Source organism: Halictus rubicundus, chromosome 1 (genome assembly GCF_050948215.1).
Source record: "Halictus rubicundus isolate RS-2024b chromosome 1, iyHalRubi1_principal, whole genome shotgun sequence".
Classification (NCBI taxonomy): Eukaryota; Metazoa; Arthropoda; class Insecta; order Hymenoptera; family Halictidae; genus Halictus; species Halictus rubicundus.
Genome location: NC_135149.1, coordinates 26,261,246 through 26,289,067, shown reverse-complemented (window position 1 = coordinate 26,289,067; position 27,822 = coordinate 26,261,246). Strand labels below are relative to the sequence as shown.

The following is a 27,822-nucleotide window of genomic DNA, read 5'->3' as shown; positions in this document are numbered from 1 at the left end:
TGGCCGAACGATTACTTCAACCCCTTGCAATACAATTTATTTCATGATTACAGTGATTAGAATTTCTTTGATGCCTATAATCTGATAGTGGAAATAGATTATTTATATTTATTGTATAACCACGTGTTCTGTAATGGCTAAATATTGACTACGATAAAATAGAATTTCATTTCAATTTAAAGGGAATTGAGAGCCAAGACTCCGTAGATTCGCGATAAGGTAGAGCGACCACGTTACCGACAAAAATCGGCGAAAAATGGTTTCACGTGCCTCAACTTTTCGTCCTTATATTAAAATATTTTTCGCTGGAAAAGGGCTCGTTCGAAAGAGGAAGGTTCAATCTAGCGCGCGCGGGTCATGAGCTGACGAGATTATGCGGATATTTAGTAATATAAGCGTTAGAAGTAGGCCAAAAATTGACGATGCGCATGCCGCGGAATCCAAGCATTTTTACGCCATTGGATGAGTTTTCTGGATGAAATCGAGAGTAGCGCGCACTAGAAAATATCTCCAGTTACAAATTGAGCTGTATTTTGTCTTGATTCTCTGCGAAATACACCCCCAAAACTTGAAGCACGTTTCTGGCGTCAGAATTCATGATATCGATAATACAGAGCGAAAAATGTGACAATTTTAGTCACAGACTTAAGACCCGTCGGATCAAAACCAAAACGGATCTGGAGTCAGTGACTGAAGGCTTTGAATGGAAATTATACAGCAGTCACCGACCTGCTGACTCTGCAAAAGTCACGTGACTACCCTTGGCTCTAAATAATATACATATTTAGAAAATTCTGTTCGAAGTCTTCTTCACATGATACTATAGTACAGGGGGTTCACATTGACAAAGTAAGGGGTTAAATAATATTTTACGCGAACGTGTGCCCAAGAAAGAAATTCTGTTTCGTTCCAGCGTTCGACGAGCTTCCGGAAAAGTCTCTGGCGTTAAATAATTGCAATAATTTCGTCGAATTTCGAGCCGATTCCGAATAATCCTGTAGACAGACAAGGGTGGAAAGTGCGCGCTAGGAAATTCAGTGAAAATAACGCGCAGCCAACGACAGCGTAACATTTCAAATCTTTCCTCTGTTCGCAGGTTCTCTTCCCCGCCCCTTTCTCTCCGTTTCTTTCTCAATCTTCCTGCCGTTTCTATCTCGACGACCGCCAGAGGGTAAGATGGGGTTGAGTCTCGTTACACGCGAGCCCCGGAGCTTATGCTGTGTGTACGTGTGTCGGGGGATGGCGGGGGTCGGTACATGAACAAGTAAATAGACAGGTAGCTGCACAGGAGCCCCACGTACACAAGGGTATCGTTGGTGAAGGGTCGATGGCGTGGTGAGAGATTCACAGGAGGTTCAAGGGGGTTGAAGGGATGGGAAGGTGGTGGATAGCAATAAGGTGCTGGGCACCGCGCTGTTACGACCCCTGATCTAGTGATGTCGTGTATGAGGGAGTATGCTCTCGCCCGTGCACCTACACCCTGCGCAAAATTATAGGAAACATGTTTCATCCTTCGCGTCATTATTTTCAATGTTTCCGAATAATTGAGCAGCTCGATTAAACGTCAGCGAGCGACGTTCTGCATCGCTGGGAAGTTTATCGAAAGATGAAATACTATCACTGGTCTGCGGATCTTACTGCAAAATTTTCTGCATCGATTGGGGGAAAAGAAAATCGAAATTTATTTCCACCCTCAACAGTCATTACTTTTGTTACGTACAGACAAATTTTGCTCATCGAATGCAGAAAATAGGAGTACAGTGAATTCTTGATATATGTCAAGAGACATACCCAGGATGTATTATGTTTACACTCCTCGGCGTCCGAGGCCTCTCGCGCTAATGGGGATCATTCTACGACATTTAGCACCAGGGTCTTTGCGACATATGCGGAGAAATCAGTGTATATAATTTCACAGGAATTTTAACAAGCTAGAAACAATATCACCGAGTTCTTGAAATCCAATAGTTTCGCCATTTTGTGTTCGATCTACTCATTTTTGGAACAACCGCGGTCTAGCTATATACGCATAAAATCTGTGGTCAGGTTGCGAATGCGTAAAATCCCGAATTCAGTGATTACACATTTTCCGGACTCCATTTTGGAGATTGCCGGAATCGGCAAGATGAACTGGAATATCGGGAAAAATTCGCGTCTCCGGGCGAGGATAAAATGCGAACAGAATTTCCGGCGCGTGTAATTCGCGTCGGACGGTAAGAGGGTGGCTGCGCAATCCGCGAAACGATTCGCCGGGGGTTGCGAGATCTTGAAAGGAGCCGCCTCAGGTAAAAACGAACAGCCGCCGGGGGCCATGATGGCTCTGACCTTTCTCGCTTATCTGCGGGGCGAGAGAGATACCGGGTCAATACTTCTCGGGAGGGTTTCCACGAGGAAAGAGGGGATCGTTTCGCCACCCCTCGTTTCTCTGCTCGCCGACGATTGGCGGTGGCAGGAGGCCGGGGTGGTGGTCCTGCGGGGGTGGAAACACACGAGATGGATATTTGATTGTATTTGTATTTGTGCCCCGCGTGTCCTTGTAGTCGTATCGGAAGAGGACGAGCGACGGTGAATAATACCGTTCTTTGGGGATATGCGAATCCGCGATTTTATTTATATCGTTTCTCGATTGAATGACGCCATATTTAGGAACCTGCCGCCCGGTCTGCCAGGTATCGGCTGCGACTCCCTAATCGATATTTTATTGACCCTGTCGACCGGACCAACCAGATTTACGTGTACTCTACAATGGTTTTCTTGGTAGTTGATTCCTTTGTTATTATTAATAATAGAAACACACGTGTTCAAATGAAATTTCTCGTTTCTAAGCAGTCAAGTCTGCTTAGCTATTTTATTATTTTTAAGAGCGAAGTTAGGTTGATAAATTTATTGACTCGTTTTTAAACAGCGACATATGCTTAACAAATTCGTTTAATCTTCCTTGAGTAGCGAGGTTTGCTCAACAAATTTGTTTAATCGTTCTTGAACAGTGGAGTCTGCTTAATCGTTCATTCTATCATTTTCGAGGGTGCTGTCTGACCAATCATTCGCTTTATCACTGTCAACGCTAGAATCACTGAGATATTTTCATCTACTATGGGCGGTCGATGTTACAGAAATATTTTTTTAAGAAATTTCTTAGTAGGGTAAGGGATCCAATTACTGTGGAGGTACTTATACTTATTTTTAAAGCATGAAGAATATTAAAAAATAGATATTACATTTTTTCATTAAAATCAGTTAATATTCGCTATGCTTTAAAAATAGGTATAATTAATATAGACACGGTAACTGGTACCCCCACAGTAATTGGGTCCCTTACCCTACATTTCTTTAATCTTTGAATTTTATTTGGAGCTTGTTTGAGCTTTAAGAATTACTCGAACAGAAAATTGCAGAAACGTTCTCGACGATAATTATTTTTCAGAGTCGCTGAAAATAATTGTCCGAGCTGTTCCACGTCCCAAAAAACCATGATTTTAGGATAGACCCTGCTGCCTAAGAAGATTGCATGAAATCTTAATGTTTCCATCAAACGGAAATAAAAAGATGGGGTCGGGGAGAAGATTCGCTTTCCCCGGGAGCTATTTATTGCAGAAAATTGTATCTACTTTCAATGATTATGATTTATCTGTAGCCGGTTAAGACGGTGGTGGTGCGAAGAAGAGAGGAGGACTCACCACACCTCGTTTCAGCCCTCGACGACGATTGGTCCTGGCAGATCGCGCAGGACCTGGCCGGGGGTAGCTAACGGAGGGATGAAAGCGGTAGAAAACGTTGCGGGGTTGTCTTCGAGGAACGGGCGAAGGGATGGAAGTAGGAAATCAAGAGTGCGACGAGGAGGGAAGTCCGTCCTTGAGCCTGCCAGGGGATGAGGCGCCTCGTGAAACGCCATCATCAAGCATTCATAAGGTGTAGCTGCCTGTTTATCAGAGGAATACTTTGCAGTAGATTCCTTGGGAATAACTGGCTACGGACTCCCTCCGGCAAGGATTTTCGTGCAACCGTTTCACAAAATCACTATAACACCGCCGCGATTTTTCCCTAATTGTCCTTTCCAATCGAATTAACGTAGCACCTGCCAGAATTTACTAACCATTTTCACAGCTGTGAAATTCTGTACACCTTTTTGTAAAATGTCAGAAAGAAATGACGCTGTATTCAATTTTAACTCATTTTTTGTTTCCGCAATGTTAAACATCGCAGAAAAAGTATACAAAATGGATGCAAAATATTTATTGCTGAATTGCAGAGAAATGGAGCACCGTGCAGGGATGAAGTAGATGAAAACTAGAAATGATAGTGTATTTTAGCTAATTTTGTAACTTGTTAATTTTGACAAAGGCAGAAAAGTATACAAAATAGCTGCAAAATATTAATAGCAAAATTGCAGAAAAATAAATTAGCGTGCAAGGATGAAGTGGATGAAAACTAAGAATAGTACTGTACTTTAGCTAATTTTGTAACTTGTTAATTTTGACAAAGGCAGAAAAGTATACAAAACGGCCGCAAAATATTAATAGCAAAATTACAGAAAAATAAAGTATCTTGCAGGGATGAAGTAGATGAAAACTAAAAATGATACTATGTTTCAACTAATTTTGTAACTTATCAATTTTAAAAAAGGCAGAAAAATATACAAAATTGCAGAAGAATAAAGTATCTTGCAAGGATAAAGTGGATGAAAACTAAAAATGGTACTGTGTCTAAACTAATTTTGTGACTTGTCAATTTTATAAAAGACAGAAAAATATACAAAACGGCTGCAAAATATTAATAGCAAAATTGCAGAAAAATAAATTAGCGTGCAGGGATGAAGTGGATGAAAACTAAGAATAGTACTGTACTTTAGCTAATTTTGTAACTTGTTAATTTTGACAAAGGCAGAAAAGTATACAAAACGGCCGCAAAATATTAATAGCAAAATTACAGAAAAATAAAGTATCTTGCAGGGATGAAGTAGATGAAAACTAAAAATGATACTATGTTTCAACTAATTTTGTAACTTATCAATTTTAAAAAAGGCAGAAAAATATACAAAATTGCAGAAGAATAAAGTATCTTGCAAGGATAAAGTGGATGAAAACTAAAAATGGTATTGTGTCTAAACTAATTTTGTGACTTGTCAATTTTATAAAAGACAGAAAAGTATACAAAACGGCTGCAAAATATTAATTGCAAAATTGCAGAAAAATATAGGGGATGAAACTTTCGAAAGTCTTGCAAAATCAAATTCGAGTAATCTAGAAGTGCTAATAAGGATTTAACTGTTCTCGCAAAATGATCCAGGATCATCTCACCGGGACGAGAAAAAATTGCAGGGCGTCGTCTCGTCGATTCGATTTTGATGGATGATGATTCGCTCGTGTCTGCACGGTGGAGGAAACGTCGGAGCACCGTTCAACCCACATCATTAGTTGCTGAAAGGGAGGATAAAAGAGTCATCTCGCAGGACCATCAATTTTATTGATAGGAACAGCTGAGTGGCAATCCTGGCAATCCTGTTTATCCTAGATGGAAGATTCCTTTTCGAAAATATTGAAAAAACACCGACAGTGGACCAGAGGAAAAACCTTTATGCTAAAACATGTGCTCTAGCAGCTGCCACGTACAGCGACCATAATTTTGTGCTTACGTAAAGGAAAGTCGTTATTAACGTCAACATTAACGTTATTACATTACATTGACGCTAACATTACATTGACATTACATTAACATTACATTTCTATATTATAGTTTTCGTACGACATACCTGATTATCTTTAACTTTCTATAATGAGAATATTTAATATTATCCTAGCTTTGATCTTAGGAATTAAACTATTAACTTTGAATTTTACATTGATCTTGAAGCAATGCAAATTATTTTATTTTCCATCGATGCATTTTTACATCGTCAGACGAAATTATACAGTATGTTTTAATCCGTCGGAATTAAATTGTACGACAAAATACTAAGAAAAGAGATAAATGAGGTTATAAGTCCTGTATTTTGCAACTAATACAGACAATTTTTAATTGGTAGAGAAATCACCAGTCTGGTAATTACATTTACTATTTTCAAACTTGTCGAACATTTATCTATAATCAAAAATTACTAGATCATGTAAAACAAAAATTGTTTACACCTGTTACAAGGAACAGGTGGCGCATAAGAATATCCTTTTTGAATAATAGCAGTGGATCGGACTCAATGCTCTCCAATCATTTAAATCTCTCTGCTGTTTCAAATTGTAGCTACTGATTTTTGTCATGAACGCGAAATCCTGTTCAATTAAATGATCAGTACTTCGAAGTCCGGCCATCGAGGAATCGTTCGTTGCGCGGAGGCGTCGGAAGTGTTAAAACGCTCGTAAAATGATTAATCCCGTGGATGGACGATGATTTCGATCGAGTTGAATCGAGCTTCAGTTTTCGGCTGGTGGCCTCGTCACCTACGGGTTTTTACGGCAATTTCGAATCCCCGGGTCGCATAAAACAGCGCTGCTGCCGGGAGCATATGTGAATGTAACCCCTCGCGCTGAGGGATGTTGTTGCCACCCGTGGCTGTGTACGTTTTGTCATTGGAATTTGATGATCCGCCGTCCCGTGGGGGGATCCCGGCTACATAAATATTTGCTCGGTAATCCCTTCGTGGATCCACTTGCCTCCTCGACGATGTAATCCCCTTTGTCCCGGACTTCTGCAACGCCACACCCTTCCGTTTTATCGTCGCCCGGATCCTTTTCCATCCACCTTCTGGATCGCGTATTCTCGTGACGGATCATCGGGGCCGATTAACCCGCCGTTATCATTCTCGCAGATTCGCAATTTCAATTATTGTGCCGTTTAATGAAACACCAACGCGTGTCGAAACACTTTAAATAGTGTTTGAGGAATTGAGTAAAAGTTTTAGAGGAATGGAGTGAAAGTTATGTAAAATGCAATAAAATTCAATCAAAATAAAGGATCTTTGTCCTATTCAAGCCGCGGTGAAATTGTATTACGATTATTTTATTTAAGTGCTCTAAATTATTTTAAATGGCACCATAAAGTCATTTTTATTAGGCGTGATTTTCCACGTTTCAGACGGACACAAACTTTGCAAAGAATTTATTAAAATACTTTGAAGTACTACGTACTTTGTGAGCACAATTTTTAAATGTTTAAGAACTAGCGTGTTTCACGTTGTTGCACTAGTTTCACTCCTTTGCAATAATTATTAGTTAGACAAATAAATGATTGAAGCATTTTTTTATTATCATTACTGAATTGTACACTAAGGTCTTTTGCATTGAATTTGGCTGTAAAATTGCTCATTAATTTTTGTTTTATCTTGGCAATACTAATTGTAGTGAATCATTATGTGTCAACATAAACATCTTGCGTTCCGGTATATTCATTTTATTCGTCGATAAAATAAGGAACAATTATATTTAAACATTTATTTCCAACCATTGATTGTATAGAACGATGAAGACACCATTGCAATTTGTTGTCAGAAACAGAAATTAATGATGACTCAGTTTAATAACTTGAAAAGATTTGTAAACGAACTTGCAGTTTGGTGACTGATCTTAATAGTGACTCGATTTAATAACTTGAAAAGATTTGCAAACAAATTTGCAGTTCAGTGACGATAAAAAAACGACTATAAATAAAACTCTCTCAAAAAGTCTCTAATAAAAATTGTTTGACTGAGTTTATACTTGTTAAGGTGTAAATTGAGGACAGCGAAGCGTACAGTAATTAAAAAATTAATCGAGATCACGTCGTCCCTTACATATGGTAACGATGTTCTGCAATTTTGCGGGGATCTGCACTTGTCGAGGGGTGAATCCTTACCTGCTGTCGCCGAGGACATAAGGGAACGAGCTATAGCTGTAGGACTGCCAAAGGGTTGACCCTCGCTAATGGAATTAATCGAGCGCAAAATCCTCGACGGTAATCCGAACTTTATTATGCGTGACGATTCGTGAAGCTCACGCCTCGGAAAAGTTATGGCTGGTACTGATTTTTTTCGGCAAGCTTAAAGGGGTAAACATTGTTCTCCGTATACTACACGCGCGATTATTTCAATATCGCTGGCATGCTAATCTACGAATTCGTTTTTCGAGCGAACAATGCGGAGAGGATGTGAAATTGAACATTGTGAAGTTGGGAAATGAAGTAACATTTATTTCTGAGGCGAAATCAAAATGGAATTTTCAGTAGTTCATGCGGATTCGTATCTTTTGACAATTTATGGTAAAACTTTTACCCTTATCCTCAGAAGTAGTTGCATGAAAGATGCTAGAACAATATTTCACCCGTTTTTGTTTTACACTATAACCTAACAAATTATGTTTCGTCTATAACGTACGAGGGGTAAATAAATAAATGTTTTTAGAACGAGTGCGTGTCGAAAGTAATATTTCGTAACTAATATTGAATGTGATTGGAATCTCAGGATTATTTTTTTAGATATTATCGATTAGGAAGTGAAAGAAATTAGGATTTTCTTTTTAGTTTCACTTACGTCCGGTGACAAGCCTCCCATTTTGTACAGTAGTGCTTGCCATTATACTGTATTAATACATACTTCACGCAATAGTAGCATCATCTGTCGGACCACCAGCAGACAGCATATGCCCCCAAATTCTACAAATCCCATGTTAATCCCATTTAAAACGGCGATCATGTATAATGCAGTGACTGCGTCTGTCGCGACAGGAAGTCATCCGGGGATGATTAATCGCTCTCGTAGATCCTTGCTGCCTCCTGCTGTCACGGACCTTGCGAAAAAAAAGCGTACTCCTATAATCCAACCTCGAAAACTACGAACTTACACTGTCTACAAAATGAAACAACACCAAACAATTAAACGCACAGCACCTGCTTCAGTACCTGCAATTAAACTGCTATACATTTCTAACAAAAAGAAATGAACGAAATGAGAACCAGTAACAACAGCAGGAAAATTTACACAATAATTTGTCCAAGTAAATTTGTGGTTAAGTTATTGAATCAAGCTCTGCTAGAATCAATGTGGTAAATAACCTTGTTCTTGTGGTCATGAGACACAGGATATTGATCACGTCTTATGGCAATGTCTTCGACAAGACACTCATAGATTGAAATTTATATATAACCTGAGTTTACGGGGTTTTTTCTTCCCATGTCGTGTAACATACTACTCCACAGACCTACAAACACTATACTCAAGATCATATGTTTTTTCCTGAAATATTATGGACTGTGTATATAAGGTCACTATGGCGTATATTACCAATTAAGTGACTCCAACTGATATGTACACATTACCTGTACATTAGGTTATTATTGTAATAGTATGTGTGTAATACAGAATGTAGGATAACTTCTCATCGGAGGATACAACTGTAGAATAAAAAAAATATATCAAGCTCTGCAAGAGGTACCTTCAAGAACGTGAAAAAATTGATAAATAAAGCAGTGATTGGTCTCAAACCATCTATGATAATTAGACTGCGGATATTTATGCAAAATAAAAATTATCTACCTGAATTGCAACAATCTGGAGTGAAATAGAATTTTCTTTCTTAACCCTTAGCACTCGAATGGCGACTGTAAGGCGCCACTGACAATTGCAGTATCATTGTTCAAAATATTTTTCACATTATTAAATTCGTTTGTATTTAATAAATTACTAAGCATTTCAGTATTGTACGAGTAAATTGCACCATTTATGTACGTATAACATGAAAAAATATATATACAGAAGGGAAATATTTGGAGTTAAAATAGCTTCGAGTGCAAAGGGTTAATACGTCTAATAGGTTGAAAATAAAATGTAACAGCATTTAAAAATTTTTCCAATGTTCTTACTGTTTTAAAATACGCCTACCAATTTTTGTCATAAATGCATAAAATCCGCAGTCTAATCATAATAGTTGCAAGAATTATCCTTTCCGAGAGTTAAAACAAGAAATACATTTCTTGTAATGCATAACGTTTTTACTTTGCATGGAGATCTGCAATGATGATTCCAGAAGCCTGAAGAAACGATGGAACAGCAATTATTCGTCGGAAACGCGCACAGTATTTCCTATAAAAATGTTCATTTCGGTTCAGCTCCTTGCAATAAAGATGTCGGAAAATTCATCGTCGCGCGTGCGTGCGTGCGTTCGGCTGTGTGTAGCGACAATCGTTACTCCAGGATTTTTCCCAGGGTGCGCAGTTTTGTCCGGGGGGGAAGCTTTCGATTCTTGCGACGATCGCAAGGACCGCGGGAATTAATTTTGTCGCGAGAACCGGGCCCGACGATCCTCCACGTCAATGTGTCGTCGTTATCAACGTCCTGTTCACCTCTCAGCTGACACGCCGTAAATCGCGGATCGACGTGCTCCCGCAAAAAAATCGAGCCCGTGCGAGAGAGACCGGGACCGTCCTCTCCTGCAATCTCCAGGAAAATGAACGCCATAAATAAGCACGGTCGGCCAATAATTCCGTCGCGATCGAGCAACAAGAGTTTTTCATCGGTGCAGCCGGAACGGGGTTGCGGACGCGGTTGAAACTAGCGATGGAGACGATCCTTGGAACAACTATGTATCAGCTGCGCAAAGAAATTCAAATATTCTCTAATTTCGATCATTAAATCACACGCTGAGCAATAAGGACTCTCGCATTCACACGTTTTCTGGACTTCAACGTTCCATGAACAAATTCTGCAAAGAATTTTCTCGAACACCCTTGAACACAATTTGGGGGTTCAACTTCCAAATGATCAACCATTACCGTCCCTTATGGAGCCTCAGTTTCACCTTTTTCTGATCATTATCAGTAGACTGCGAATCGTTGTGCATTTATAACAACATTGTGTAGACAAAATTTGAAATTGTATTAAAATTAGCAAGTGAAGAAATAACACTCCACTGGGTTTCTATTTCTTGTAATCGACGCAGACAATTTTTCTTTTGCATAAAGATCCGCAGTCTAATTATTAGCTACTCCAAGAAATAATAGGAACCTTTGAGCTCCATCCAGGAATTTTTTAAGAAAAGAATTATTAAAAAATCCTCGGGCATGTAGTTTGGGGGTTGCAGAGAACGAATAGTTCCTCCCATGTGTTTGCAAATTTAGCAATACTAAAAGTGTCCATTTTTCTAAACGTGTGCAAAGGTTAGCGGTGTTTATTGTTTTTGGACATGTCCAGGTGTTTGACGGTGGGTTTTTGGTGTCCAGTTGTTGGACAGGACGATGCACACGGGGGTGTCGTTGCCATCGCTAGGAGCAAGAGCGAAAGCTCGATCGCGGACGTGGAGGAGACGGTGCCGATGGCGGGGGAGGACGGGTGGACGCGTTTTGTAATCAAATCTAAAATTCCCAGCGCGGAGGAACCCGATGAAAGAGTAACCAACGGACACAATCGAATCGGGCTACGAGCTTGTCACCTGACTTCAAATAAGCGACCACTGTCCTGCGATTTCCGCGCGGCATTCCCTTGCGCCACCTTTAGCCTTTTCCCAACCCCTTTTTCCCCAGCTCGACCTCAGATTTCCCTCGAGGCCGGGGGAGAAAGAAAAAAAAAAAAGAAGAAAAAAAGGAACGCGGACCGTAGCACACCCCTTGCCACGTCGAAAGAGTTGGAATCATGTCCGCCACATCGTATTTTGAATTTTTAGCGAATCGTTCTCTTACTTGGCAACGGCGGTCAACCGTCCCTAAAACTTTGACTACACTGGCGGGCTAATAAAAATGGGCTTTGAAAAATCGACGATTTCTTTAACGAATTTTACTGTGGCGACTACAATTACAATGACGAAATCGTCTGGAGTAATACGGATTGAATCATTATCCGAAGAGAAATTATTAAGCTTTTTCATTCTTGCTAATAGGCCTCCTGTAGGCAAACCGTTGAGTTTTAATTGATTGGACATCTTATGAGTAGACTGCGGATTTTATGCATTTATGACAAAAGTGGATAGGCGTATTCGCAAACAGTAAAAATATTAGAAAAATTTTTAAATGCTGTTACATTATTTTCAGCCTATTAAACATATTAAGACAGAACATATTATGAATGAACCGTGGATCTTTGTGAAAAATTAATCTGCATCAATTACGCGAATCTGAGATGGTGTGAGAATATATTTTTTCCTATAACAGTTTTGGCAAGATGAAAGTAACATAACAATATTCGGTATAGTTCTCTAAACGTTCTCACTGTATAGCGATTCACTTACTGATTTTTACCATAAACGCATAAAATCCGCAGTCTACTTATAAGCTTTCGAAAATTTTTGTACGCTATGAGTGCGTAAAGATCTGTCTAACTAAAATGAATAATCAGTAAAACTGATGGCATTTTACGAATTTTAAGTCTCGTGTTTGGCGAAGGATAACATTAACAATCTTTTTATATTTCTTTTGAAATATCCACAAATGATTTTGTGCAATGAATAGCGCATAAAGAGATAATAATTAACTGTGTAGAAAATCTAACCAACGATACTGGCAACGCCATCTGAAGCAAAATGGTGAAGCAGATAGGAAAACCCCAAATGTATCGATTTTTTGTTTGATTTCGTAATTCTTTTTAAATTTCTAAGTCCCTATCGGGAAGTGCATTCTCTAGCTTTAATTCGAGCCCTCAAAAATGACAAAATCTAATCGAATAAACTTTCAAGTATTATTTTTATTTATGCCGTACAGCGCCATTCCACGTAGTGGCAAAACACTCAAACTGATAGCCACATGTTACTAACAGTCAATAACCATGATATCGCCGATGATACAGACGTTGCATGCAATCAATTGCAATGCATTCTTCTGCCTGCGGTTCTGAATTACCGACTCTGTAAAAAATGCTCTGACACGATAGCGAACACATGATAAATTCCCTGTTTAGTTCCATCGCTAGATGACGCTGACATTAAATTCACGTTATCATTACCACAGACGAGTCGTCTGTGTCATTACCGACATCGTCGTTATCGTCTATCGGTAACATTTGGCTACCAGTTTGAGCGTGTTGCAACTACGTCCAATGGCGCTGTACGGACGTTTGAACGGCACAAATGATTCTTGCCGAAATTTACATTATGTCTTATGGAGAAAGCGGTAAGAATCATTAACATTTGATTTTAGTTTGATCTATTAGTCCTGTTTAATAAAAATTTGCACGATTTTGTATTTCTGCTTTCATCAGAGTGAACCTATCGCAGAGTGGGATCTTCCAGCTTTAATTTAAGTCGTTTTCAGCCATGAAACGTTAAAAAATCGTTACATAGGAATCACATTTGATGTCGAACTATACCGGAACGGACAGGAAATTTTCTCTCTGATCGGAGTCACCGAAATCCATGCGAACGTTTCATGTATTTAAAGCGTTTATTTCCAGTAATAAATTTACTAATTTTATAAATTTCTAAATGGACTTAAATTACGAAATCTATTTGTTTTTAACCGTTACACAAGAACGGATCTGAAACATTTGAAGCCTGACAAATAGTTTTAAGGTGGCAACACGATGTTTTGATGTTTTTTCACTGGGAATCCCCATATGTATTCACATATACTCCATATACGTTGGGCTATATTGATCGTGAAGCTGCTTTTGTGTAACGTCTAATACTCTCACCATCGATCATAAGTGAAATCAAAGCAGTTTATTTAATAAAACGAAAATTGAAAATCGAAAATTTGCGATGCTAATTTGTTCACCCACATTTCGCGAAAGGTAAATTTATACATCTATCGGCGCAGAAATGAATTTTTATATCTGCACAAATAATTCTGTGACCCAAATTTATTTACATAGCATGGCAATTAACGTGTTACATGTTTTAAATACTGCTTTTTAATACTTATCTTTTAAAATGCTTGTGATCTATTTCCAGGGATTATTCCAGAAATTCATGAAGTTCTTCCTTAGAGCGGTAACGTATTATTTACGCGTGTACCGAGGGATTAAGTAGATATATTGTCTTTCACAAATATTTGAAAACTTGTTGGAATTTGATCAAAAATCTGTTCCATACTTATATACAGTTTATGCACTATTATTTTGAATACACAATTTTAGAATAATAGAATTTGCAAAGTTTGCAAACATCGTACCTCAACGTAACAGGATATAGAGGTTTTAAATAAATGAAAATGGAAGATTTTGTTAAGGTATTCCATTTTTCCTTATTTTTATTAGTGCCCAGGTTATGTTGTAATATTAGAAATGACATTTGCATATTTTTTAATACAGATGGAACAGCTTGCATTGAAATATCAACAGTTTTATTATGAACTTCTTCCTGACTGGTTTCTATACACATCAAAGGATTATGATTATATACAGCAAAGAATTGGATTTGCATTATATGGTGCTCCCGAATGTGATCAAGATGAAAGACTAAGTGCTGTCCAGAGTACTAATTTATCTACAAATTGGAAATATGACAAGCAGGCACGTAAAACGATTAGTAACATCTATTCAAAAATACTTGAATGTAGCACGCAAAACAATAATAGTTTTAGTAGTGCAGTTTATATGGGCATTATATATAACATAGTATTTAATCAGGCGGAGTCAAAAAAAAGTTCGAATGATATATACGCATTGCCTATTTTTAAAATCAAAGTAGATCATACCACTATATGGTATATTGATAATACTGGCAGAGTTTACAAAAGTTGGCCAGACTATGTACAAAATAATACGTTACCCAAATGTTTTATGATTATACCAAAAGATGGAGTCTATCAGTGCAATCCACATTATACAGTTACCAAACGATCATCAACTGTGTGGACCCACACAGTACAATCGCCTGCCTGTGCGAGTGCGAAGAATGTTCTAAACGTTATTGATCATGCTTCCAATGTTATGAGCATTACTGCAGCTGCAGGACTTGGAATAGTATCGTTATTTACTCCTCTTGCACCTATAGCACTTGGTGCAAGCTTAATTAGCTGTGGAGTAACTGGAGCATGGAGCATAGGTCGAAATATCGAAAAATTAGTAGATCGCATTGAACATAAACAATCTTTAAACCCTTCGGAAGGCGATGCTTTGTCAGCATGGCTTGGCATAACCAGCTCTGCATTATCCATTGGAATGAGCGGTGGAAGCATGCTTTTATCGAAAGCTATTGCACGGGGGTCTACTATTAGCAATGCAGCTAAGATTGCCTTTAATTCAGTGGCAATAAGCAATCTTACAGTTAACGGTTGTGGCATAGTTTGTCAAGGATATCGTTTAATTTACCAATACCGAACGCATAAGAAGGTTGACATTTTCGATATGGTCATGCTCAGCTCGCAAGTCCTATTCTTTAGCAACTCTCTAATAAATATGAAACTCGCTAACGAGCTTATAGGGACATCGAACGGGACTGTTCTCGAGAGATTCAAGAACATACTACGTTTCGAGCGCCTTGAACAACAGTACAATAAAATAATGGGCAGGCAGAGCAATTCCGAAGGAATAATACACCGACTTACGAGAGTCAGCAATGCAAAAGCTTTTCTGGCCAATCACAACCTCACATTAACATTTACAAATGGCGTGATCACGCTGAATGGTATCACTTTGATAGATCCTTTCTTGGTTGTGGAACGATTGCTAACATTTGGTGTAATAGCAATCACAAAATCAGGAGTAGGATCACTGCTCAATAAAAAAATAGTGACTAAATTAAAAAATTTATTTCTGCAGTTGCTAAAAGATTTCATTTCTGTACAGCCATCTACATCAAACAAACAATCTGATGATTTCAATCGGCTCCTCGGAATGTTTAATGAAATGGCGTACATGAATAATTGTACGGATCTCTTCAAAATGATTTTTCAAATCAGCACACGTGTGCTGTTGGGCGAACAAGATTCTGCGAGGCTCTTACAAGATGCCATTTTGTTTGTGTGGGAGTATTCCAAGGAGAATGTAAGAAAGAGTGCCGTGGACGCGTGTTCTCCTTTGAAAGGGAACTCTGCCCTGTATAACTTATTGACTAAAATGATTACAAATGTGTCTGATTTCATTGATCAGTTAGCTAACGATATGTATTCAGCTTTCTACTTGTACATGTCCAGTAGAAACGACATACAATGCTTGAACTAGCAACGTACACTAATCATATTTATAGTATTTATAGGCTTTATGGTATTAATATTGATAGACTGTTATATTCTTTTTCCCGCGTTGCATATGTACTTTAATGACAAAAAGATTTTGTATTTTGTGATAAGAAAAGAACTAAATAAACGAATACCGTGATTTAATACAACACTGTCAAACAGACTTCAACTTTTATCTTCCACATTGTCTTTTAAAGAATTTAATTTTGAAAAGAAGAGTTCTAATATTAACCCTTAACTGGGTTCGACGCCCCCCCCCCCCGCGTGCTAGGGTTAAGGGTTGACAAATATTACACTTTTTAAAATTCCATATCGAAAACAAACTCTACTTTCATGCTACTTTTTGAATATATACTTACCGTCGCGATTGGGAGGCGAAACGAAAAGAACGGAAGTGATGCCCGCGTTGCACAGAAGTAAAGGCATTCATTTATTTCATTTCTCCCAGATATTTAGATTACAACTCACACAAATATATACAGACGATACTGAGCACATTTACAATGTTTCTTTCGATCATTTGGTCGCGTTTATCAATTAGACATCCACAAGCGAATGTTACAATTGCTTCTGTAAAATACCTTAAACGATCACGAAGCATCGAGGGTCCGGCCGTGGATCTCTCGATCCCGATCCTCTCGTCGATCTCCTTTGAATTCGTGCTGCGCGCGCACGTCAAATAAATTAGACCTAAACTAATTTATCCGAATAAATTACTTAGGTGAATAAAAAAAGAAGAAAAGACAATAGAAACAAGAGATAAACGATTACTCGGAGAGTATTGATCTGTCGTTTGGTCGCGACAAACGACGATAATACTGATCCAGCGTCAGAAGAACGACCCGCGGATCGAAATAAATTACCGCGAAGCATAAATACGAAGAAATTTTTTCGCCTACGAATAAATATTCGACTACACGGAGTGTATTTTATCTACAATTAAAAAAAAAAAAAAAGAAAAAAAGAAAACGGAAAATAAAGGAAACCGATGGAGACGTCATCTCGCGTGATCGCAATTACATCGTGATCGACCCGGCTGATCGCGTTACATCGTGACAGTCGTGACAATACTAATTATCATAACTCGTTATAATAATTAATATCAGCTCGTATGATTACGTCGTCGAACCGCTCGCTCCACTGAATTAATTACAGTTCGCGTGTACTCGGCCGACTCTCCGTAGAAGAAAAATAATATCCGACGAGACATCCGCGAATTCCCGTCGTTGCAAAAGTTCATGCGAATTGAGGGGTTCATAGTGAAAGTACGATCCTCGTCGACGAATCGCCCGAACCGCCTATCTAAATCATTCAAACGATCGTTCGCCGAAATCACAATCGTGGCGCTCGTTCGTTTCGGCCATGATACAACTGTGTACGAATAATTTTCTTTAGAAGTCCTATCTTAGAGCTTCTCACGATACAAATATATATATATATCAACGCGTTACGTATTCGTAAAAACCATAATTCCGCTACCCTACATCAAAGAATCGAACGAAACGCGCATTAGCGAATGCACGAGGTGCGGAGGACCATAAGAGAATTTTCGAAAATTCAAAGATTTTCCGTTCTTCGTGGAGAGAGAACAGCGTCTTCGCTTGTCCCGAGCGTAAAATCGTTTAGACAAGGATCGTTTTCGCTTCGCGCTCCCCAACCGTCGTCCTCAGCGTGTGCGTTCGAAAAGATACCGTTTCTTACACGTTTGGTACACATATGTACAAATATCACGAACGTAGGAAATCAAAACGATGGTGCGGAGAAACGAAAAATAGAGAAGAGTCCTGGAAAGGGGACCCGTTGGTGGGATCGTCGACTCGTTTAATAGTTATAGATCGCGAAGGTTTGCTGATTACACGGTTCTCGTTTAGCTTGGTCTCGGGTTTCGTTCTATCCTACCCCGTCGATAAAGAAAAACAGGTCTCCGCCTATTCGAACTCTCCCAACAGCCGAGAAACAGCGACTTGGAATGTTTGCTGGTTGCTGATAACCGAGCAGTCTCTCTCGTGTTCCTCGCTGAACACCAATGGAAGCCCCAGTCCACTTCCACGATCGACCAGCTCCCGATCAATTATCTGAGTTCGATCGATCAATTAACTTCCGTTACTAAATAATCTCCTTCCTCGATCTCCGAGGTCTCGGTCGACCTCGATCCTGATCACAGACAACGACAACGCTGGTGCAACGCAGATCTTTCGTTTCCTCTCGATTCTACTTGGTCGTATGTTCGTTGAAGGTTCGGATAGACGTGTCTTTGACTCTCACGATTTGGCAGCAATTCCAGTAGAGTATGACAGTGTAGAATCAGAGAGGAAATGAGAGTGCTTACGCTCGGGGTTTTAGTGTCCCCACTTTTCCTGCATCATCTTTTTAGCTTGGAACAGAACCTGCATCATCTTTTTAGCCTGGACCAGAACCTGCATCATCTTTTTAGCCTGTATTAGAATCTGCAACATCTTTTAGGCTGAATCAAAGCCTGCATAGAAGAGCCTCTTTTAACATAGAAGTAGCATCCACTCTGTCATTATTTGGAATCTGCTGCTAATGATGCAGGTAAGATGATGCAGGTTCTGGTCCAGGCTAAAAATTAGACTAGGGGCCAGCAATAGTGCCCGGTTTAAACCGGGGACACTAAAATTCCGGGCGTGAGCACTCTCATTTCCTCTCTGGTAGAACGTCTCCGTCTAGGTTCTATCAGCGATCAGCGTTTCGCACGCAGTGGTATGATCAGCAGACATGATTGTATTGGGTTGTTCGAAAAGTAATTTCGTTCTTTCCCAACAGAAGACGTAATTGTATTTTTTCGCAGCCAACTTCACACTTTAGCCGCATTGTTATCATGTATTCTGACTGCTGATATAGCAAGGCTTGTTTGTGAAAAAGTTTGTTTGTGCTGCGCAATAGTTTTTGTTTGGTGCCCTATCAAATATGGAAAGTCGAAAGCAGCATATTTTCGGCATATTTTACTTTTTTACTATCGAAAAGGTAAAAATGCTGTTCAAGCAAGAAAAAAATTGTTCGATGTGCATGGAGAAGGTGTATTGAGAGAACGCCAGTGCCAAAACTGCTTTGCAAAATTTCCTTCCAGTAATTTTAATGTTGAAGATGCACCACGTTCTGCAAAGCCAGTTGAAGGTGATAAAGACAAAATTAAAATTGGATAATCGGTTAGTTTGGTATTGCACCAAGATGGAGAATATATAATTCAATAAAATATTTATACACTATAAGAAAATCGTCTTTCATTTTCACAAAAAAAAAAAAACGAAATTACTTTCCGAACAACCCAATATAATCGGCTAGTCTTCTCTTAGCCATGATCTATATATTCTAATCGTTCCTCTACCTCCTCGAATGGCTTGTAAATCGCTCGAGTGATTAGGGTAATACTTCGTCCTAGACCCATGCTCGATTATCTTTCTACTGCCGGTACTACTGGTAAACAGTCTTTCCTCTACGTCTACGTCGCTTAACTGATACGAAACTGGTCCAGACGGTCGCAGCACGTTCTGCGATTCGATATTTCACGGCTCAGAGCGATCCCGACGTTGAAACGCAGACTCGAGGCTTCTGGTTGTCATAAATTAATTGGATAATAGTTAAAATAGCGTTTCCTTCAAGACGATCGCATGAAATTCTGTTCTAACAGAATGGAAGATTGCGAAACTCTCCTGAACACGTCAGGATCTTCGAGTGGATCTTCGAGCAGCCATTAAAAATTAATTTCGCATTCGGCGTTGTCTAGTCTTTGATAAAAATATGAGAAAAGGGAGTCAACGAGAAAGCCCAAGTCTCGTTCGCGTTCTTCGTTGATTCAACAGTCATCACGGCGGTCCTCCATAACTATTCCGAACCTAGGCTACCAATACGCTTCGTCACATCCCCGAATTACGCAATTCGTGAATTAACTCCGTTACATCTCTCGAACGAAGATTAAACAGCAATTTTTTCTGATCCTCCTGAATCCTACAAACCAATTTCAAGAGTTACGTTGCTCGCGTTAACGACGAAGCCTCCAAAAACGACTCGGGCGTTTCTATGACAAGATGGCGAACACGTTGACCATCTTGGGAAAGCTGTAGCAAACATTCTTCCCCAGGTTATTATCAATTCGTGGGAGCTCAAATAGTCGCTGAGCAGGAAACAAGATGTCTACGATAGTTAAGCAATCTGTATGACTCTTCCCAAAACCAAAAACCAATGGCACCAAGTATGACTGTGTGCCCGCCATCTTGGAAAGGAAAATCCGCGTTGTCCTCAGCGTTATTCTTTCTACCAGGATTGAAGAGAAGCTACAGAACTTTTCAGTAGGTTCAACTTATTTAAGAAAACGTTCTCACTTTATAAGTTTCTTATAAGTTTTCATATTTAACACTGGCGGTGTTCCACGGTACATATCCTAAACAGCACCTATTAAATAGTTCTAGAACCCTTCCGATCCCCGTGAACTCCACAGAAATTTCGCTAAACGAGGCAAGAAACTCCTAGCAGAGCCTTCCTTAAGAACGAAAGACACCTGTCTATGGTGGTAGCAATGGGCCCTTTTGGCCGAGTTTCCGTCGCAGGATCGGCCAGAAAAATTGCTGTTTTAGCTTCGATTCAGCGACCGAGCCTAGGCTAAGTGGGTCCCAGAGTTGGACTCTGGGTTACCAGCGGGACCGTCCTTCGTGGAGCAGACCCGGGCTTCTTGGCCAGGCTGCCATACCTCTGGACACCTGGGAAAGGTGGGCCGGTGCTCTGCGGCGAATAGTAACCGCCTTCCAGCTGATAGTAGTTGCCAGTCTGCTGATACTGGTACTGATCGCCAGGTGGAAGGATGTTGCTGTATCCGGAATAGGAGCCGTACTGCAGGGAGTACGTCGACGAGTATCCTCGCTCGCTCAGGCTCCTGTAAGGCCCCGAGTGCTGGGGCCTACCCTCCTGTCAAACGGGGGTGCTAACCGCCGCGCTGGTTATGTAGTCGATGTCCCCGATGCTCTTCACCCTACGGTGCCTCTTGTTCCCGGTGATCGGCCTCGGCGGAAGTTGAGGCGGCGGCGGAGAATTGCTGCGGGCGCTGCTCATGTACTGACTCGCGAGACTTCCGGTGTCCGAGGACGATGACGGGGAGGCCTTCTCGCTCCTGGGTCGCAGACCGAAGGCTCGACTTAGCGATCCCTGTGGAAGGTCATCGAACGATTAGCCCGTGGTCTTGCAACACTGCTGTTTACTCGTTTCTGGACGCAAGGCGCAGCGAACTCGTGCAATCCCTTTTTTGAGATTTAACTACCTTGGGGGGCTTAGCAGTTTAGCTACCGGGTGGCTATAATAAGAGTTGAAGTAATGGAAGTACTTTAAATCAGATTTACTTTTTTTTATAAATTGACCAAACGATTTCGGTTCTTCTGAAAAGCTAGGATTAGTTTACTAGGTGAGGTGTAATGAAAATTTTGGAAAAATTGCGTTTAGTCGGAATTTTCAAAAAAATAGTAAAAGATTTTCAACTTTTTGATTTGGGCTGAATCGTGTATGACTTACATCGTGCACGGATTCTTTGATCTCTTGTTGTTAGCGTCGAATGTGGATTCTCTTTTGTTTTTAGTTATTTTCTTGTGAAACTGTTATGAATATATTTCTCATAATTTTCTGACTGAAATGACTCCAAACACGGCACAGTTTGGATCATGTTTACGCCGTTAGTTCACGATACAGTAGAACCCCGATTATCCGAACTAATCAGTGGAACGTGAGGATTGAGGTAATCGAACGGTTGCCTAGGTACAGTTCTAGATTTGTGCAATAAATCGTGTTGTATGTGGATCGCTTTAAATTGAATTATTTATATCATGGTTAGATGTCATTGGTTCGGATAATCGAGGCTCTACTGAATCGTGAATTTCACAAGTAAATATGATCCGAATTATATCGTGTTTGGAGTCAATTTAACCAGAAAAATGTCGCAAATATGATGATGGAATTTTCATAAAAATATAATTTAAAGTTCGTGTTTGATTTTTAAGGACCATAAAATAGCTACCGATAGGTAAAGTGTTAAGTCACCCCATCTGACAATTTTTTTTTTGCTGAGATTCTTGGTCCAAAGTTGTCTCAGCTGTGTCAGAATTTGGTTGCTATTAGGCTTGTTTTCGACAGCTTGTTTAATTTAATACGAGTTCGGTGTACCTTGGCCTGACTATAAGTTTCGCTATAGCTAAGGAAACAATGACCAGATCGAGGATATGTTAGTGGATGGATGACTTGATTATGGTTTCTCATGCGACTTCAGGTTCTCCGAAGTAGAATCGATGTCTGAAGGAGACAGTAAAGATTGATCGACCGTATGATTGTAAATTGATTCTCCGAGGTGACTGTTATGGTTTCAGTGAAAGGATGTCCGAGGACTTCCTCTGTAAAATAATTTCTTAAAAAAGAATAAACCCGCCAAAAAAAGCGAAGATAAGGGTCAGTGAACTGATTGAATGACAGATACGATGCGTCGAAGTGTTTAGAGTTTTTTTTTAGAAATTGTATTTCGAGATTGAACTTGAATGATTCGCGATCGGCAATGGGCATGAATTGTCGTGATCGAAAGAAGTGAGATCGAAACGTTGAGCATGAGTTACTGGTGACCGCGAGCAGACAAAATGGCGGACGATTGGAACAAACGGTTAATGTTTTTGCGTTGGAAATGCGCGTGCAACTAGAAGTATACTGAGCGAAGAATTTCGGTGATCTGCTGATCCGAAAATCCAGGGAATCGCGGAAACACTGGGAATGATGATGTAGCAGCTTTCACGCTAACAAGAAGCAGGTAAAAATTAATGGTGATTCAAAACAACAGAACACGACAAGCATTTTTTATACTCTCTATAAAAAAAACAGAAATTAAAATGGGTGATGTTTCAGTTGAGGAACTGGAAGTACTTGCTACGAAGCGGAAGATACAGAAGGATTAAGCTGATCAAAATTGGCTAAATTTAGTGTTCCTCGAAAGTGACATTTTTGTAAGAAAATCTCCAAAATTTCAAAAAGAATTGAATAATAAACATCCTGTAGATTCAATTAATTGCAAGACGAGGTCTCGTTTATTAATGAATCTGGATGACATAATTAGCCAATTTCGATGTTGATACACAGAAAAGAAAAATTTCGAACGGCTACCGAGCAATGATCGGGGGCAAATGATGAAGAAACACGTACAACAATACGCAAAGTAGATGATGATGGGCGCATACCTGTGAGCTCTTCCACGACAACTAGTAAAGGACGAAACAAGGTCGATTAAGAACCCACACACCGTGACTTCCACATTGAAATCATCAGTTTATATTTACACAATGGCATCGTCATCGTTATTATAATTAGTTTGTTTAGGTGGCTAGAAATCGAGCGTCTGCGGGCAATTCGTTTCAAACGCGGCATTCACTACAATTAAGACGTGTATACCCTTTTTTTGGGAACGGGACACTCCGATTAACATACATTGGAAGGTGATAAGGTAGCAATCGACTGTTTCCAATCTTTTCCTTTATCCTTTATGTACAAGTGTTTACAGTGTGGCGGCGATACGGTCAGCCCTCTGAAGGAAAATATAGTCGAGGATAACTATAGGGGTCGCGATTGATCGCTCGTAATTCGTCCGGCTATCCAGAACCACAAAAAAGAAAAATAGTGCGAACTAATTATGGAGAAAATAGGAAACCAATTTTAAACAGGGCCTGGGAAAGATTAACATTAAAATTAAATTAAGATTAAAATTAAGTGTTTTTGGCTCCGGGCATCAATTTCTACAGGGTGTTCAACTACGGGAAGAAGAAAATTTAAAGGGTGGTTCTCCGTGACAATATAAGACGAAAATAAAGAGTAAAAACATTGCGATTTCGACTTCATTTTCTAGTTATTAACAATTAAAAATCCGCCTAAAATGCGGCAACCCGGCCAACAGAGGTGCACGTTGCTTACGTCATGTGTCAGGTGACTGATACTCCGCGTGCCTCGCAACAAGTCACCTGGCAAGAATTCGACGTGAAAACCGTTCGATTGGGTCGTTTCAATTTCCGGTTCTAGCCGAAATGTTGGCTAAAGTGTGTGACGTCAAAGCTTAACCACTGGCTGCGAGCGACGATCCCCTTTGATACGTCGCGCGCCTCTGACGTAAGCAACGTACACCTCTGTTGGCCGGGTTGCCGCATTTTAGGCGGATTTTTAATTAGTAATATCTAACAAATGAAGCCGAAATCGCAATTTCTTTATTCTTCTTAAATTTTCTCCCACCTGTAGTCGAACATCCTGTACAATTAATGTTTCTGTTCTTAGGTAAATTTCAGTCTTTCAATCAATTTTATTCGTTGCATGCTGCTCTTCAATTGTAAAATAGCGAGATTCATAAATTAACCGAACAGTGGGGATAATAGAAATATATATATATATAAGTTGAAGAATAATTGTTAAACTGAAAGTGCAGAAATGTAGGAGAAAGGAAGAAGTCTTTATCTGAAAGGAAAGAAATTGTTTAAAATCGAATGAAAAATTGAGTTAACTGTATTTTAAATTCTGACCACGAAGAATTCAAGTAGATTCGAACTTTCAAGCAGAAAGATGAAATCAAAATTCTAGTGACAGTTTAAGAAGGAAGGGTTCCGAGGTTTCTGGAGGATCGACGAGTTACGAGCGCAGAATACCAACGAGATTTCCCTAAAAATTTCACTAACAAGTTAAGCTCGTGATTTGCGAACGTCGCGAGGCCGACCATCGCACCTTGCGACGAATCATTTTCTCGAAAGAGTCATCTCCTTCGATGACCGGTCGCTGCGATCGTCGGCAAGAAACGACGGTTTACAAGATTTACAAGTACAGTGTTTTCTCGATATCTGTCAACAACACGGGTCTCGTCAGCGACATATATCGTCCAGGAGATACTATTCGTTGATCCACGCTGAACGTCGCACCCGACCCGTGTTATGTTTACACTCCTCAACGTCCAAGGACTCTCGAGCTTCGAGGCCCCTCGCGGTAGTGGGGATAGTTCTGCGACTTTTATCAGCCTGGTGTTTGCGACATGTATCGAGAAAAGACTGTAGACGATTTATATCCAGGATGCGAGGAAGATGATTTTTCCCGCGTTCACCTACACGCGCAGGAGTGCATCACGTTTGCGCTCGTGCAACCCGAATCTCAGTCTTTCTTCTTCTCTACCGATTTCCGAAGCGGGAATTTCAAAAACGCGAGTTCGTAATTATCTAGAAAGTGGAGTCGAGCTCGGAACGAATCTCGCAAAATCGGACACCCGTTGCCACGCAATCGGACACGCTCGTTCGTCGTCCGTACTTTCGAGGTTCGTACAATCAAGATCGACAATTCGCGAGGATCGCTCGATCGTCGACGCGGCGTCGGACGAGCACGGTTTCTAATTAATCACTCGTCGATTCGACGCGAAAGTCACGGTCGACGCTTCGTCGACCATCGAACTTCCTCGATGAGGAGACATCCTCCAGGTTGTTTGGTGATGAAGATGTCTCCTCGTTTCTGATGGGTGATCTAAGATAACGATGAGTATCTACTATGTCTCTACGAAGATCTTGGAGTGTGCAACGTGCACGCTGGATCGCGGTTTTTGATCATGTTTCTTTGAGAGATTGGAGACTCTGCTGCGGATGGCTTGAGGCATTCGAGGCACGATTTTTTCAAATAATTTTTATCCAATTCTACAATTTTGAAATACTAGAAATCACTGTTTAAAAGAGACTGTATGAATCCTGCTCTTTTCTTATTTTTGAAACACGATTTTACCAGGAATATAAATTCCTTTTGGTTAAATTAAAATATTAATTAAAATATGAATTTAATTAATTTTAAACATGGGTACAGGGCTACATAGTAAACATGATTTTTCAAAATAACTTTTGCCCACAATTTAAAAAGGTCAGTCGTATATGTAATTTATTAAATGCTTTCGAAAGGATTTTGTCGATCCTTTAGCATCACTTGTAAGTTTTACTGTATTCGTAAATAAATTTCACTAAAAACTGAAGTTTTGTGTTCAATCTTTAAAAAAGTTGGATTTAAAGAGTTCTTCTTCTACATCTATGTTCATAAATATGAAATCATAAATAAATATGTTTAAAAGTCCTTCTTGTGCGTCTATATTCATAAGTTTATAAACTCATAAAAATAAAATCTGGATTCCCAATAATCTTGAAAATCTTTGCTGCTTCTTGCAATTTATGTTTTAAGTATAACGCAAAAATTAAAAAAATTATAGCCTACGAGGACGTGTATTAGGAAGTAATTTAAGCCTGCCTCTGCAACAACTTTCGAGCCGATTAACAATCAAAAATTAACGACTGGAATGGCGAAGAACGATCTATCGTGGGGGTTGCACACTCCACAGGATTTGTTTCGAAGTTTCCCGCGGGGTGTAGATCGCTTAATCCTTGATTCTCCCGCACGGAGAAACGAACTATAGTCTTATAGATCGTAGCAACCTCGAGGAAACTTCGAGCGCAACCAGGCCTCGTGAACGACACCTCGGTGTCTCGACGATAGAGTAATGTACAGAGACGTAGGCGAAAGAAAACGATGGATTAATATAGATCTAGATACATGTACGTATATATATACATATATACCGAACCTTTTTCAAGTAAAGAAGACTGCAGGTCTGCGACGATCCACAGGATGCAGGGACAATGATTAACGTTAGGTCCGAGCTCATAGCTCACAGCTTGCGACCCTTATCGCGCGGAGGTTCGATCGCGTCGCGGTTATGGTTGAGCGAGCGCGTTCATCTCATGTTCGTCGATACCATCATGCGTAACGTATTAGAAAAATATTTCATCTCGGTAAACTGAATACCATACCTGAGCAAAAACTGGAAGTTTCATCGATTCTCCATCTTGAGCGTTGTTTTTTCTTTCTTTTTCTGGGTTAATCGTTTGATGGGAACACGACGATCGATTCTCGATCGCTGATGATCGTTCGCGAAGGGATCGTGCTTTCCGCTCGATAAGGGTCAAGCGAGTTTTCAGGATGCGTCGAGATTAGGAGAACGTTCTACTGTTTCTTTTCGACTTTGCGGCAGAGCGAGCGTCCTCACCTAAGCGATGCCATGCAATCGTGCGAATGAGAAACGGAAAAGATCGAGACAGAAAGAAACACAGTTAACATTTACAGAAATGAGATGACCAGAGACTGATCTGACAGTTCGGAAAAAGGTGCATGGTGTACAAAGTCCCCGTCGGGGAATGGCGGCTCGAGTGGAGTATTGTTAATGGAGAAATGAATTCTTGGCGAATAATTTTCGTATGAAACATGTTTCTCGCTCGAGCGACCATCGAAAGCGATGCGTGACGGTGATGCAGTGATTGTCAGTGATGGCTTTCCGTATTATATATAATGGTGTTTCGAGATGTGATGCAATAGGTGTTCAAAGTGGGAAGAAAGTCATCCGTTAGCAGTGACACTTTGGATGTTATTCAAGGCAGATTGCTTCCACAAGCGGTTCCGTTTTCGTGAATATTTACCTATTTTTGCGAACGAAAATCCCGTCTACTTTAGCTTTTAGTCACTGAGGCGGGCTCAGTGCTCCCTCAAATATTTATTCTCTTACTTAAGACCCCGTTACGTTTCGAACTGTCATCTATCTGACGTCCCTTCGTTCTCATATCTGGCGATTTCTTTGAAAAGTACCACTCCATAGATAACTACTGAAATCAATAAAAATTAGTCTTATTTTTATGCGGTTATGCGGGACTCGTTAGAGATTGTTTGTAGCGTGTG

The 27,822-nt window shown here is 39.9% G+C and overlaps 2 protein-coding genes across 2 annotated transcripts in view; one reads left to right on the top strand and one right to left on the bottom strand.

The window, feature by feature from the left end:
- The first annotated feature begins 13,566 nt into the window (after window positions 1-13,566).
- LOC143358869 (uncharacterized) lies at window positions 13,567-18,016 on the top strand. The gene is made up of 3 exons (XM_076796377.1): window positions 13,567-13,675; window positions 13,836-14,112; window positions 14,195-18,016. Exons 2-3 carry the CDS (start codon window positions 14,089-14,091, stop codon window positions 16,046-16,048), a joined length of 1,878 nt encoding a protein of 625 aa, XP_076652492.1. The 5' UTR covers window positions 13,567-13,675; window positions 13,836-14,088; the 3' UTR covers window positions 16,049-18,016.
- Window positions 16,472-27,822, bottom strand: part of Liprin-gamma (liprin protein kazrin) — a 199,392-nt gene continuing 188,041 nt past the window's right edge. The window contains 5 exon segments of the mRNA XM_076796696.1: window positions 16,472-20,754; window positions 20,757-20,910; window positions 21,007-21,222; window positions 23,280-23,300; window positions 26,678-26,704. Of these exon segments, the coding sequence (XP_076652811.1) occupies window positions 20,678-20,754; window positions 20,757-20,910; window positions 21,007-21,222; window positions 23,280-23,300; window positions 26,678-26,704 (495 nt within the window). The 3' untranslated portion in view covers window positions 16,472-20,677.